General features: G+C 38.3%; 1 protein-coding gene across 6 annotated transcripts in view; it reads right to left on the reverse strand.

The window, feature by feature from the left end:
• STS (steroid sulfatase) overlaps window positions 1–15623 on the reverse strand; it is a 130524-nt gene that overhangs the window by 44712 nt on the left and 70189 nt on the right. For 5 of the 6 annotated variants that reach the window (XM_060769907.2, XM_060769908.2, XM_060769906.2 and 2 more), the window contains one exon: window positions 3931–4068. The exons of the other annotated variant lie outside the window; for it this stretch is intronic. In XM_060769907.2, coding sequence (XP_060625890.2) covers window positions 3931–4068 — 138 coding nt within the window. The remainder of the gene's footprint in view (window positions 1–3930; window positions 4069–15623) is intronic. 6 annotated transcript variants of the gene reach the window in all.

Below are 15623 nucleotides of genomic sequence, written 5' to 3' on the forward strand. Positions count from 1 at the left end.
CTAGGAATTGCTGCAACTCCTCCACTGCTGCCCTCTCAATCACCTTGCCGAGGAACGAGAAATTCGAAACTGGGCGGTAACTGGAGGGAACCGAACAATCTAAGTCTGGTTTCTTCAGCAGTGGAGAGACCACCGCCTCTTTTAAACCCTCTGGAAAAACTCCTTGCTCAAGGGAGCTGTTTATAATCTTCAACAGAGGGTCACCTAATACCTCCAAGCAGGATTTCACCAACCAAGAGGGACATGGATCGAGGGAGCAAGTGGTCGGTCTAGCTGCAGCTATGAGTCTATCGACAGCCCCTGCATCCAGCGGGATGAACCGGTCGAGGATGGGCCCAGCAAGTGGCCAGGGAGTCTCAAGTTCTCTCACTGTATCAATTGTGGCAGGGAGGTCCCGGCGAAGTAGCGAGATCTTGTCTGCAAAATAGCTCTGAAAAACCTCGGCTGAAGGGGCCTGATCACCACTTTTTGGGATGGTAAGAACCATCATTAGAGATCGAATTATTTTGAACAATTTTGCTGGGCGTGAGCTAGCAGGCGCTATCAAAGAAGCATAATATACTCGCTTTGCCTCAGTGATAGCATGCTCATAGGACTCCCTAAATGCCTCATAAGCCGATCTCGATGCTCCGTCACGGAGTTCTCATCACACACCCTCTAGCCGTCTCTTTTTCCGCTTCATCAGTTGAAGTTCCTTGGTGAACCAAGGAGACCGATTTCGGTGGGGTCAGAGAGGGCGGCTAGGGGCGATCTCGTCGAGTGCACTTAATAGCCTTAAGGTTAATGTGTCCACCTGCACATCGATCGAGTCGCTGGCAGGCTCCAGATCTCTCAGAGCATTCCGGAAGCTACTGGGTTCCATAAGTCTCCTTGGGCGAGCCCAAATTGGCTCAGCGCCCTTGCAGGGTGGGTAAGCATGCTCCAACCGGACTTTCAGGGTGCAGTGATCTGACCATGGAACCTCTATTGTGGAGGCTTGGGTCACTTGAATTCCTGCGCTGAAAATCAAATCTAGCGTGTGTCCTGCCTGATGCGTGGGCCCAGTACTACAAAGTGAGAGTCCTAGTGTCTCCATGGTAGACACTAGGTCCATAGCCGCTAATGAACAAGAGTCTGCATCAGCGTGGACATTGAAATCCCAGGACGATAAGTCTGGCGAACCTCAAGGACCACTCCGACACAGTTTCAAGCAGCTGGGATAGGTTGTCTGATGATGATGACTGTATGCAAATGCAATGAAATATCTTTGAGAAATATATCCTCCCATCTATTTCAGAGGTGGGCAAAGTGTGGCTTTGCAGGTATTATTAGACTGTAAAACCACTCATCATATGTTATATTGGTTTGGGCTAATGTTTTGCCACAGTAGACATTGTTGGACTATATTACTATTTACAGTATTAGTCATGGTTGTAGTCCAACAACATATGGAGCATTGCATTTTGGACACAGCTGCTCTACTCCCATCTTACTTGATGGGCATACTGATAATGATCTAGAAAATAACCCTTTTGCCATAAATAGGCTATTGGGTTGTCTTCCTACACATGCGTTGACAATGACTATCTTCACCACAATATTCCAAGTTCTCTAAAGCTGCTTTTTCAAGATTGTCTAAAACAAAATGAAAGCAAGTAAGAAAGAAAGATGGAAAGGGAATGCTCTGTGGAGTAAAAATGATCTAACTGAGTCACTCCAGTCCAGCACCTGATGGACAGCATCCGGACTGCCAGGATCTGGACTGCCTTGAACATAACAGACATGTTAAAAATAAAACTTGATTTTTCAAGATTGAATGCTAGAATATAAATGCCATGAAAGAGGGAATCATGCATTTCTCTGAATTTATGTGCATCTTTACAGATGTTGCTGGAGCAGTGTGGAAATGAATACAGCCACAGGAAAATAGCAGCCATGTCACTATGGTAACATACACATTGGCACTTAGAAATGGGACATTCTGCTTTTATTTATGCCCCCTCCCCACTCCTCAGCAGTAACTAGTACTGTAATTTCATTTAAAACATTGCATTACAATTTTCCACATTTCTCTTTTAATGGCCTAATCATACAAACTTTGAATGATACAGAATTATACACTCAGCCATTCCTTTAATTTTTTTCTGAATTTAAATTCTTAAAATACTTCATAAACAGATGCAACCAGCACTTTGATACGTCTGCCTAGACTCTCTTGAGCCTGAGGAGCTCATTAAACTAATTAGATACCCAATTTCAGGAGCTGATGTAGCTCTTTACCTCTGATACAAAAACCAAACCCTTACATCCATTTATGAATTTATATGAGATGTTACATTTAAAAATCAAGAAATGAAAATAGAAAGCATATAAGCAGAATAATATCTGTTCATATAGTGCTGTGTTTTTTGGTACCTAAAACAAATTTGAGATCTCATAGAGGTTTGGAATGGAGAAGACACAATGAAACTGATCGCCTCCTCTCTTCTTTTTTTCTCAAGGAAAAGAAATATTACTTCTCTAACAAACCTATAACCTTGTTTATTAACATCACCTCTGTATAAACAGACCAATTTGGTGGGCATGTTTTGTTCAGATCAATATCCAGTATTTAAGTCAGAGAAAGCCATCTCACCCTTTCATTTCTGATTCATTCATTCATTTTGTCTTAACCAATAGCATGTGACTTTTATGGCAGTCCTTTAGAGATTTTTTAACTGCCGATCTGCTTAAAGTATTCACTTGTTGCTGTGTTTTTTCAAGTCATATCTAAACGGAACCTATTATGATGTTTGTTTGGCAAGATTTGTGCAGAGAGATTTGTCATTACCTTCTTGAGGCTGATAGGGTGTGACTTGCCCAAGGTCATCTAGTGGGTTTCCATCTAGTGGGTTTCCATGGCCAGCCCTGGTCTTTCAAACCATTTTAAATAATGCAGTATCCATCTATGGTCAAGATTGCATGCACTGTTCTATAGGGCTCATGTAAAAATGGCAACCATAAAAGGTCTCTAAGCACCACTCATTTACACAAATCTGTTAGCAGCAATGTGCAGTGTTTACAGTGCACTCTGTAGAAAATGCTTCAGCTGTACTACACAAAAAAGGAAAATCTGTCTGTTTAACAAGCCTTTCATATACTGATTTATTATCATAATGTTTGGCTTTTACACCTATTTTATATACCTATGTACCTGGGGTCATGTGAAAATGTATTGGATTCAAAAAGTCACCATGAAAAAGTTTATCAAGCTCTGCTCTAGTGAAAACACATAACCATGTGTATCATATGCTAAGATATGCCAAAATGAAAATAAGCTCAGTAGCCTTGTAGTTGATAGTATTCTTCCTTATAGAGTTTCTTTAGTATTGGAATCTTTTGTACTGGCAAGTAAATAAATAAATAAGTTTCCATCCCTACCTCAACTGAACTGCCCAACATGCAAATCTCTGTGGTACACCATTACTTCATTGTTCATTATCTCTCCAGTTTTTACCACTAGTGCAGCTTAGTGATTGGGTGGTTAAATTACTTTAAGCGTTCATCTATACTGTAGAATTAATGCAATTTGACATCACTGTAACCGTCAGAGCTCAATGCAATGTTTTGGAATCGTGAGAGTTGTATAAGGTCTTTAGCCTTTTGTGCCAAGGAGTGCTGGTAACTCATCAAACTACAATCCCTAGAATTCCATAGCACTGAATCATGGCAGTTAAACTGCATTAAGTTTACAGTGTAGATCCACTCAAATATTTCCTCTAAATGTTAAAGGTTTTATCAAAGAGGCAGAAGACAATCCTTGTTTAGTAGTTGCTTTGCTTTGTACTAACATTAATAATCACAGTCTTATTCTAAATGCTTGTTTGGATTTTTTTTAATTGAAGGGTTCCAGAACATTTGCAATTGCACAATTAGCAATTCTAATTTTGTGGGATAGTTAATAACTTGTACCTTTATATATTCCATTACAGCCACCATGGACTTCTCCACTGCTTGCAATTTCTTCAATATGTGCCCCTTGATCGGAGGTAAAGTACACAAGTGTCTGCATGCTTAGGCTCAATTGATCTAAAGTCTGAAGAATTTGTCCTTTAGAAACAAAAGGAAACAGAATGAAAATAATGCAGTCTTTCAGTTCAGTATACATGATAAATATCTTGAGCAGCTGCTTTTCCATAAAAATACTATCATTTAGATCAACTTCACACTAAGCAGAACACCTGGGCAAGATGTTTTGTTTAATATGAAAAACATCCCTGATTCCAGGTATATTCTAAGATTCAAAATAGGACATGTGCATCCAAGGGATTCCATACTTTCAAAATGATTGCTTTTGAGCAATTAATCTCTTGACAAAGATTTTTCCATATGATTAGTACAACTGCTAAATTGTGTATTTTTACTGCAAGTAAATTGTGTATTGCTAAATTGTTTGTAGATCCACTATAAAAGCAGAATCCAATTATATCTATATAGATATTTACTAGAGAGAGCTATTTAGAGAGATACAGATCCAGAGCGGCATAGTGGTTTTAGTGTTGGACTATGACTCTGGAGACCAGTGTACTGCACTAAAACATGAAAAATCACTAGGTGGAATTGGCTCTCGGCACCAGAATACCTTGTAATGAGTTCACAACAGGGTCACCATAAATCAGAAATGACTTCAAAACCACATAATGCTGTACTGCTATATAGAGTCTGGGCCACTCTGATTCTATCCCAACTAGGTTCGGGGATACACTGAAGAAAAATTAAGCCACTAATGAATAACAGTAACAGAAGTTCTCACATGTTCCTTCAGAAGGAAGTATATTTAGCTGATATATGTCTGCTCTCCAGATATATGTGAGATATATGCTCCTTGGTTACTAGATCTCCTAGAAGTGCAGTCTCTTTAACTTTATGACGGAGTCTTTTCACATACACATACACACACAAACACACATCCAAGCCATTTTGCCAGCAAGCATGGAGGAACGACAGGCATGCGGAGCAACTCTGTTGCCCCATACACTGCTCCGTTATGGTGACACTTCCATTATTGTATGGGAGGGGGGCCTCCTCCAGAAGTTGAAGGATGTTGTGTGATGGGCTGCGTGCCCATTCATCCCTCAACTAGCTGGCAAGCATCCTAGGATGCTTAAATTGGTAAGTGCAATGAGGTCCTAAGACAAAGGAATACTCAAACATTGGGAGGGCAGGTAGTTGTATATGCCACTAGAGGCTGCTTTTTGAGAGTCACAGTGAAGCTCATGCTTTCTTCTGATCACTGTAATCAGAAGAAAGAAGGGTTCTTGTGATGATGTGAATTGGGGAGTAGACTTATTAATAGAAGGACTCATTAGCCAGCCACACACTAGTTGCAAAAACGTGCACTATCTTACACAATATATTTTTGGGATCCTACAAGAAGTTATATGGAACTCATAAAGAAAAAAAAGATTAATTTATGATGTATTGTTGTTGTTCATTCGTTCAGTCGTCTCCGACTCTTCGTGACCTCATGGACCAGCCTACGCCAGAGCTCCCTGTCGGCTGTTACCACCCCCAGCTCCCTCAAGGTCAGTCCAGTCACTTCAAGGATGCCATCCATCCATCTTGCCCTTGGTCGGCCCCTCTTCCTTTTGCCTTCCACTTTCCCCAGCATAATTGTCTTCTCTAGGCTTTCCTGTCTCCTCATAATGGAAAACCAAAACATGAGTTGGCAAGCAATATCAAAAGCTAATGGTAGCAAAAGCTAATAATGAGGAAGAATAAATACACTAGGAGAGGCTGCAGTAGTTTGCTTTTTTTTTAGCCTACTGGGAAAAGAAAGATTTTGCTCCCCCCCCCCCCCCCCAAGAGTATAAGCTACTCTTGCATATTGATCTCAATTTGCAACCACATAGTCAACTATGGGGAAACTGGGAAGAAAAACACAAAATGGGCAAATATCACACTCCAAGTCCCAGCATGGGAGGAAGGTGGAATATCAATAAAATGAGGTACTTTTGTCCTTTGAAGTCAGTTCGTACCAATTGAATTAAACTGAGGTCAAAGTGGGAAGAAGAGAGAGAGCATTTTTCAAGCAGCTGAAATAATGGGACAACAGAGGATTAACTGAGACTATCCTAGCTAAATTGGGACAGCAGGAGGGGATTTAGGCCTTCAAATCATGAAAAAAATAAAAGACAAATTAGAAGACCAAGTTCATTTCTCTCCCAGGTTTTCAAAACAGAACCAAGTACAGGGAGAGTACTAGAAAATGCCCAAAGAGGACAATCCTTAAAACTGAACTTATCTGGTATCACAAGATAAATCTCATGGCTGAAATCATTAGATACAGAAGAAAAAGAAACTTTGTAATCAGTTACCAAAATCCAATATTTAGCTCATCTAGATTAAATCCACACAATCACTGAAACATACATAAGTGTACCTTTAGTATATTTGCATTGATTTAGTGGGTTTAGATTGAATTAACAAATGAATTGAGTCAATGTCTGCATGATGGAGCCTAGGAAAATGTTTCATCAATAACTGTTTAAAAATAATAATTAAACCTTGACTCTGAGATAGAAATTCTCCTGAGGCATAGTTGTATTTTTAATAGTTGAATGAGTATTTGAACTTAGGTTCAAAGCCACCTTTCCAGACACTGCAGCCCAGATCATGATTAGGAAATAAACATGATTTGTTACAGAGAGGCCATCCCTTTCAGGTTTCTGTTCTTTCCACTGTATATCAAAACAGATTGCCATAGATTGCAGTCAAATATATTTATTTCTGGGCCTTTCCTCTAATCTATATTTAACTACACATCTCTCTTTTCTTAATACTTTTCTTAATACTTCTCCTTTTCCATGTCCAGGTATTTAAAATGGGGACGCCTCCATGTTTACTTATGCTTACTGTCGCATTCATGGCTCAAAAAGCATGCATAGCATTTTACACACTAAGTATTACTCACATTGTGGGAGGAAAAGAACAAAAGAAATAGAAGCAATAATTTCGAACACTCAATAAATATTTAATATGGGTCCATAAGAGGGCAGATCAGCTACTCAGAATGGTTTTTCTCTGCACTGGAAAAATGACAGATATTTTGTTCCACCAATGTGCCAAATCAAAAGGGTAAGCCGCATCTGCTGGGGTCCACAGAGGCTTTAGAAGTCTTTCCATTTCTTTGGTGCAAGCCTTGATCTCTGTAATGGCCTGGCCACAACAATCTAAGAATCTAAAAGAATTTGCAGAAATTTAACCAGTATATACAAAAGTAATGAGAAGATGACAATGTGATCATATGCTCAAATTGTCCTCATTTGGAAGGGATAATCTTGATTAATTCTGTTGTTCTAGTTTTTCTAGTTTGTCTCTCTTTTTCCCACCTTGCCACATTTTCTTTATTTTACTTCTATTGGTGCCAAATGAATTAAAAGTAGAGAGAATTCAGTGGGAAAGAAGACAGGGATGAAGCAGAATCCCCATAGGAGTCAGTGAATGTAAACGGTGGGGTTGGTTGATCCAAAAAATGGTTCAAAACTTGTTTTGGAAGTAGGGGGCACTGGTGGTTTGATTTGGAAAGGAATTCTGATTTTTTCCCCCCAAAAATTCAAAACTTTCTGAAATTTCTGAATCACTTCGTTAATGGCGGATGCAATAGCGCAATACATGAAAAACAGCAAGTGGCACTGGGCAAACTTCAGGGAGTTCGCTTTCCCTCATTTTTAGACCAATCCTGGCAAAACTTGCCACTGTGACACAAACAACAGGGAGGGACCTTTTTGGCTTTTTGAAGTTGATTTCACACCTTTAGGAAGGAAAATATGTTGACTATATGGGATTTCTAGTGTTCCCTCAGTAGCAACACAAAGCAACTAAGGACACAAACAGCAGGGAGAGGCCTTTTTGAGCTTTTGAAGTTGATTTCACAACTTTAGGAAGGATAAAATTTTGACTTATTGGCAATGCAAGGCAAACTGAGGAAACAAACAGCACCTTCACACCCCAATATTATCCACCCACGCGTTGCCCACCTGTCCCAAACCCCAACAGTAAAAACCCACAAGCGGCTGCAAGGCAGCCCAGGCAGGCAACAGCCCTTCTTCCTGCCCTGGTTCTCTGTTGCCCTGCTCTTCTTTCTCCCCCCCCCCCCCAACAGCAACAACACATAAGCGGCTGCAAGGCAGGCAGGCAACAGCCCTGCTCTTCCAACCGCCCTTCTTCCAACCTCCCTTCCCTTTCTCTTTCTCTTTCCCTTTCCGGGCTCACAATGAGCCTTTGAGCCACGTGATGCCCTTTATATAGCGCAATGGCTTCCATACCAAAACCCCACCCTTCCCCACCCCACCCCACCCCACTCCTCTCCTCCCCACCCCACCCCTCTCCTCCCCAAAACGTCTCCCCTCATTGACTGGGAGGCAAGCATCCCAGCATGCAAGCTGCTTGCCTCCAAATGCTGAGTCACTTCCGACTCACTTCCTGAGTTAGAAAAAAATGGTGACATAAGCTTCAGAAGGGCAAAGGGACTTCTGGTTTTCTTAAAAACTTCAAAACTGCATCAAAAAGGTAATTTTTCCAACTGTATTCTGAATTACAAAGATTCCGATGGTACCTAACCATGCCTAGTAAACAGTTGCAGCCTCTTCTAACTCTCATGTTCTTTGTTAGTAACACTTGCCGTCATATCACATATTGCCATCTCAGTTACATGTGACCCAGTTTGAATGTTGAATGTTGCAAAGTATGTACACTGTAAATAAGTGCAGACATTAAAAACCATGTGTGCATACAAAATATTGTAGTCCCAAAAAGTAATTATCACAAGCTTGCCTCCAAAGTTACCTTGCATCTGATTGTTTATACCACATTTCAAAGTCCACTTTGTTTCATATAAATTAGTCCATCACATTTAGCTCAGGCATGAAACTATTTGATGTGAAAACAAACAAAACCAAAATGTGGCAACATTAAATTTATACATTGATTTTACACAGACCAAACTGGCTCTCCTAATTTGTGTGTACTTGTTGGGGTTCAGCCTGAGTTTGAACTTGAACCTGATTCTCTGTTTGTTCCTCCTGATGCTAATGAAAGTATATTTACTGATGCTAATGGAAATGTACCTTTTGATGCCAATGCTCCTGAAATTAGTGAGGAAGAAACTGCTGTAGGTTTGGAAAATGCCAATGTTCCTGAAATTAGTGAGGAAGGAACTTCTGTAGATTTTGAAAATGAAAGTACCAGTGTTCATGAGAATGTTTCAGAGGGAGGCCTTGAACTTTCCCTCCCTTCTGCACCTGTTAACTGTAATGACAACAGAAGGGGCCAAATTTGGGAAGACAGAAGTAAATCACTCAGTTTGCGTCGATCCTCCCGAATTCAAGAATTAAAAACATTGGCTTCAAAAAAGAAGGGCGGTTCACGGAACCAATTCTTGAGTTTTAATTGCCTGACGCCGGGCTGACTGTCTCAGTTCAGGCATTGTTTCAGAATTGATGAAGACCTTGGCAGTTCTCCCGGTCCCTGGCCATAGTTTGGGAGAATTTCTAGGATATCAAGTACAGTTAGTGGATTGCTAACAGGTTCCAGCATTTCACAGTGAGGCTTTTGGTTTTGCTTTGTCCATTTAAATTCATGTTTGCTGGTTTTGCTGTGGCTTTTGACTTGCATTTTTCCTTTATTTTGTAACCATTTTTCTTCAATAAAAAAGGATTGTTTTTCACAGCCAAGTGTGGTGGATAGTTATCTTAGGGCCTCGTTCCCTGCTCTGGATTGCAACAGTACTTCCACATCAAGAACTTTTGCTATTTTCATTGCACTCTGATGTTACTTGTCCCAGTTTTCATCTGTGAAATATTGGAGGGTATTTCAAAAAAGTGACTTTGCCAAGCTCTGTTCTAACTCAGACCATAACATGCCTTGGTTGATTCCCAGAGTCACAACATTTGCTGTGCATCCTTTGGCTTTGCTATTGATCCCACACACCACAACTATCAGATAGGGGAGAATATACTGTAATGAAAAGTGAGTCTTGCTTCAGAATCACTTGGAGATGTAAGCCTTGTTCAGGTTCTGCTTACTTGGGGCCCTTTCAGACAGGCCCTATATCCCAGGATCTGGTCCCAGGTTTTCTGTTTACCTGAGATTATCTGGTAGTGCAGACTCATATAATCCAGTTTAAAGCAGAAAACCTGGGAGCAGATCCTGGGATATAGGCCTGTCTGGAAAGGCCCTTGGTTTCATTCAACATGTGTGGCGGACAGTACCTCACTCTGTCACTTTCCTCACATGGAAAGCTACAGATTCGAATGGAATGAATTCCAATTTCCATAAAGAATGAAAACATCTACAGATTTGCCAGTTTCCTTGTGACAAAAGCATCAAAAGAGTCAGTAAAACTAGATACTTTCCTTCATGTGTGATGATTGAAACTTGGTAAATAGAGACAGAATGGGGTTGTAGTAATAACCATAACAGTGTTGAGGTCTCTAGTTCTGATAAATTTTGAGGATCCCATTGCTTCATGTCAGAATTAAACCTGACAAGATGAAGATCCCCTGTAAAATTCTATGAACTGAGTAATTGCACAATATAAACTCTATATGGAATTTGGCATAGGATCATTTTTACCAAATGTTGTAAAAGTTCTACTTATTAAAAAATAATCAATGAGAATTTCTCAGCTTTAGACTTTCTTTCACTCATGGTGATGATGGAACAGGAAAAAGTAAATTGACATGATTATGATGTAGCAGAGCAATGAATAAAAATAGTTAAAATAACTAGTTATTTTTAGAAGCAATCATTTCTCATCTGTGTTTGACATCCGACAGTGTTCAAAACAGCACATTTTCCTGCTCCTGGGAAATAGGTGTCACAAAAATAAGATGGAACTTGCATCTTTATTTCCTTCTTTAACATTGACACATGGATGGATGACTGATGTACAAATAAGTAAGGAGACATGTGCTTCTTGTGAAATAACGTAAATCTAATGCCGTGTTATGATCCCACTACACAATAAGCTTAGAAGTATTACTGGGTGATAGGGGGAATAAACAGCTCTATGGGATATATATTATAAGGGACTCAGAGATAATGTCCTCCTTCTTTGAACACACTGTGTGTGTGTCCATCAAGTTATTTATAATTCTTGCTTAAGTGACCACAATACTACAGTAAAACACCTATCAAATTATTTTATATTTGAATGTTCATTGTTTTAATTAAAATATTTGAATACATTTAAAATTGCACATACGTTATGCATTTTGGTCACACAGTACATTTTAAAGAGTGAATCAAATAATTTAGTACCTTATATTACAGATTAAGGTAATGTGTTATATTTTTTAATCCTGAAAAAGTACAGTCATGACCTTAAGTCTCATTCAAAGACTTTTGAAGTAGACTTAGTGCGTTATATCAACATTTTTGAGTTCCAAGTTGGGATATGTACTGAAAATGATATATCTATATTCATGTTTCTTCCTATTGTAGTTAATCAACATCTTCTGCGCCAATCGAAGTGAACAGAATTCTAAGTTTGGCACAGAACAATTGAAAATTTGCAAATCTGGCTATTGAGAAACATACAGTTGATGCTGTGAACCTTTTTTTGAAGATAGTGGAGATACATTGTGAGTTTTCAGGATGTAAACTATTTCTTAAATAGAACTGAGTGATTCCAGCCATGAAAGCCTTCGACAATATATTTCTTAAATGTTTGTTGTTGCTTCGATAATAGAGACCTTTAACATTCCAGAAGTGTTGCTTCATACCCTCCAATATATTACTGATAAAACTATATTAGGTATGGCCAGCCACATCAAAGTGTGGTCAAGATAGCAAAAAGTTATGAATGAAGGATAACACATAAGCAAGAAGAGGCTGTCACAGTTTGAATTTCTGCCCTATGTTCTCATCTGTTCAATGCTGATTGAATATAAACTACTTTTGCATTTTCAAGTAGGATGACAGAGAAACATATTTCTTCTTTTTTGTTTTAAAAATGTTTCTGAAGAAAAAAATGAAGGGAAAGCAATAACACAGCTTCCAAATCTATCATTTCCATTTCCATTTGCTTTTGGTCTTATATGTACTAATGTTTAATTGTTTTTAAGCGAAACAAATCAATAAAAAAACAACCAAAACCAGGATATATACAAAGGAAATTAGAAACAGGTACCCATCTGATTAGCTTTCTAGATTTAGATCCCTTTAAAAAGCTTCAGTTATACAGAAGAAATACTTACATGTATTTAAGAATGTATCTTTGAATGCCCTTTTAATAAAAGAAATGTTCTGGATGGTGTCAAGTTATGTCATGTCATGTCACTACTTCAACTGCATAGATTTTATTTTTTATGTTTACAAAGAACTAATCTTACATATATTCATAAGTTCTAGGAAAGTGTCATCATCCATCACCATCATCATCATTATTATACCTTGCTTTCCCCAAAATATCCAGATAAAGAGACTTAAAAATTAAAATGCAATGTTTTTAAAGCCCACAAAAAGCAACATTAAAATTTAATTAAACTATTACACTATAAAGCTATATTAAACTATAAAATCATTCAGCTTTTGTATATTATCAATTCCTTTTTATCCTTTATCACTTCTTAAAAATCGTTCTACATCTTTTACTAATACAGAAATGGATCTGCTATAAAATGTTGCAGTATAAAGTGCGTATGTTCAAACTTCCAGGCCGATGACCAAACTTTCTGTTCAAATATCCATTCTATTAATTTTCACACATGTCCCTTTCTTCAACAATAAATATAACTGAGCTATTTTTTGTGTTTGTTTATCTGTGCAAGCTTTTGATTTCCTTCAAGGTTGTTAATCCTCTTATCTGTAGTTATGGTGTTTGCCTATGTTTCATACTCAAAGTTCACTATAAGTAAAAATAGCATCCCTGGTGTCCAATTGAACTAGTAAAATGACTTATGGGCCACACAAACCTAATTTTTAAAATTATATTTCTCACTCACTGATTTTTTTTCTTTTCTTTCTTTCTTTCATTTTTTTAAATGTGGCTTCCAATATTCATGGCTTTTATGAAATTCAGTGAATCTTCAAATTATGAATAAGGCTGGAATATGGAACTAAAATGATTGTTGTCTATTTAGATTACACAAACTCATTACATAACTTTTTGTGAAAAACAATCCCGCTTCACTGGTCATAGCTGGGTGTTGATAGAACGTTTTTTTCCCCCTGTGTGCCCATCTACACTCTCATATAATGCAATTTGAAACTGCATTATATGAGTTTACACTGACCATATAATGCAGTTATATGGCAGTGTAGATGGAAACTGTCTCTCAGAGAAGATGGTACTAAGAGAACCTTGGGAACTAAACAACTTTTAACACCCTGCTTGCTATTTATCTTTGTGGATCCAAATCTTCATATAACCTCACCATCAAAGAGAATTGAATGCTTTGATAACTTTTCTGTGATGTTTGTCCAGTAGCTTAGGCTTGTTTATATTTCATTTCTGCTAGGATCCAATGAACACACACACTAGTGTTTTTCTCTTTTTGCAACTTCTCATGATTCAGAAGGCCCAACTTAAAAAAAATACCAAGAGCTTTGTAAGCTTTCTAGAAATAGAATATTAGTTAAGAAATCTAAATTGCACTTGGAAAGGAAGAGTAGTAGTTACCTAGAGTGTTATTCTGGTGTAGGGGCATAATCTCTTATTTCATTTCCACACAAAGAACAAGTAATTTCAGTAGTTTTCATCCATCTGTACAAGAACACACAAGTGTCTGCACGATTTTCATCTTTATTGGCATTTTGGGAGTTATGTTTACTCCAAAAATGCATATGTGCTTTCAGCATAAAACCCAAGATTGTCCCCTTCTCTAAATTTTGCAATGGGGTTCTCAAATCAAAAATTGCATATGAAATGCATATCTAATGGTATGTATTTATCCTAATGACAATTAGGAAAAATTCTAAGTGTTGTTCAAAGTTTTTAAAATGTCTTTATGTGATGAGCAGGAATGACAATACATAAAGCAGCTTTACCTATTCCATTGACCATGTATTTGCCCTTATATGTAAACATTTCCTATTTCAATGTGGAACTTCCTGTATCTCTACAAATTATAACTCTAGAAAATATATGGAGAATGAGTGAAGTGGTAAAGGATACACAAGCACCATTTGTATCCCTCTTCTAACGGCAGGAAGGCAAAATAGCCAGCAGTCCCATTTAGCAGGAATAGTCCATATTATTTCCCAGATTTCCTCTGAAAACAATGTATCACACATGCCATGAACAGAGTTCTTAAAAATCCCTTGAGAAAAATAATATATGAAGAAACTGAAATTCTGCTTTGAGCTGCATTGCACATGAACTCAACGTACTGGAACATATTCTGCCAGAAGATGGTTCCATGAGCCTCTCTCTTTTAATTAGTTGACACATTAATGGAGATGTTTAAAATATGCTTGACTTTGATGTCAGTAATAAGGCTAAGCTTTCAAGTCCATCTACATCCCTTCCCAATGGGCCAAAGGGGGAAATGTAATTTCAGCAGCCACTTTAAATCCTACTTCAACATTGTCTTAAAATATGATAAGGGAGCAGACTTGCAGGTGCTACTTCATGAAAACTTCTTTTGTGTCTGGATATCATTAATTTTTGGACTGAAGTGCTATGCCACCTTTGAACCTATAAGATGTATCATGGGTAGATTGCTGATTTTTCTGCTTCCCATCCTTATCCAAGAAAAACTTGTTGCATATTCAAACACTGCCGAAATGAACGCATATCTTAAAATACAGATGAAGTAGGGAAACCAAATATCAACAGTGTCACAGATTAATCTATACACTATCTGAGAATTTGTCCCCAAGATGCACTATGGCCAGTAAAGTTGTACTTGTTATTCCATGTAACTGTATTGTTATATGCCATCTGTTTAGTCCAGTGCTTGAACGTGGAGTTCAAGAGTACATAAACAGGTTTGTGTTTTCCATTCTGCTGTTTCTTACTTTGATACAATCATAAAAACAGATTAGAAACTTTTTAAAATCTTCAGTTCATAATATCTGTATCCTAAACTTTATCTCATTTTGACAAGCTGGAAGGAGTCCAGAGAAGGGCGACTATAATGATCAAGTGTCTGGAAAACAAGCCCTGTGAGGAGCAGTTTAAAGAGCTGGGCATGTTTAGCCCAAAGAAAAGAATGCTGAGAGGACACATGATGGTCATGTACAAATATGAGAGGGGAATTCATAAGGAGGAGGGAGCAGGGTTGTTTTCTGATGCCCTGGAGACTAGGACACAGAACAATGGCTTCAAATTACAGGAAAGGGGATTCCACCTGAACATTAGGAAGAACCTCCCAACAGTGAGAGCTGTTCAGCAATGGAACTCTCTTCCAGAGTGTGGTGGAGGCTTCTTCTTTGGAGGCCTTTAAACAGAGGCTGGATAGCCAACTGTCGGGGGTGCTTTGAAGACAATTTTCCTGCTGCTTGGTTGGACTTGATGGCCTAGAAGGTCTCTTCCAACGCAATGCTTCTATGTTAGCTTGTCTTATTTAAACACAGAAACAAAGGTGGGAAGTAACATGAGGGTTGCATCTAGTTTAACAAATGTCATTGAAAGAATATATAGCTAAAGGAATGTCAAA

Source organism: Anolis sagrei, chromosome 3 (genome assembly GCF_037176765.1).
Source record: "Anolis sagrei isolate rAnoSag1 chromosome 3, rAnoSag1.mat, whole genome shotgun sequence".
NCBI lineage: Eukaryota > Metazoa > Chordata > Lepidosauria > Squamata > Dactyloidae > Anolis > Anolis sagrei.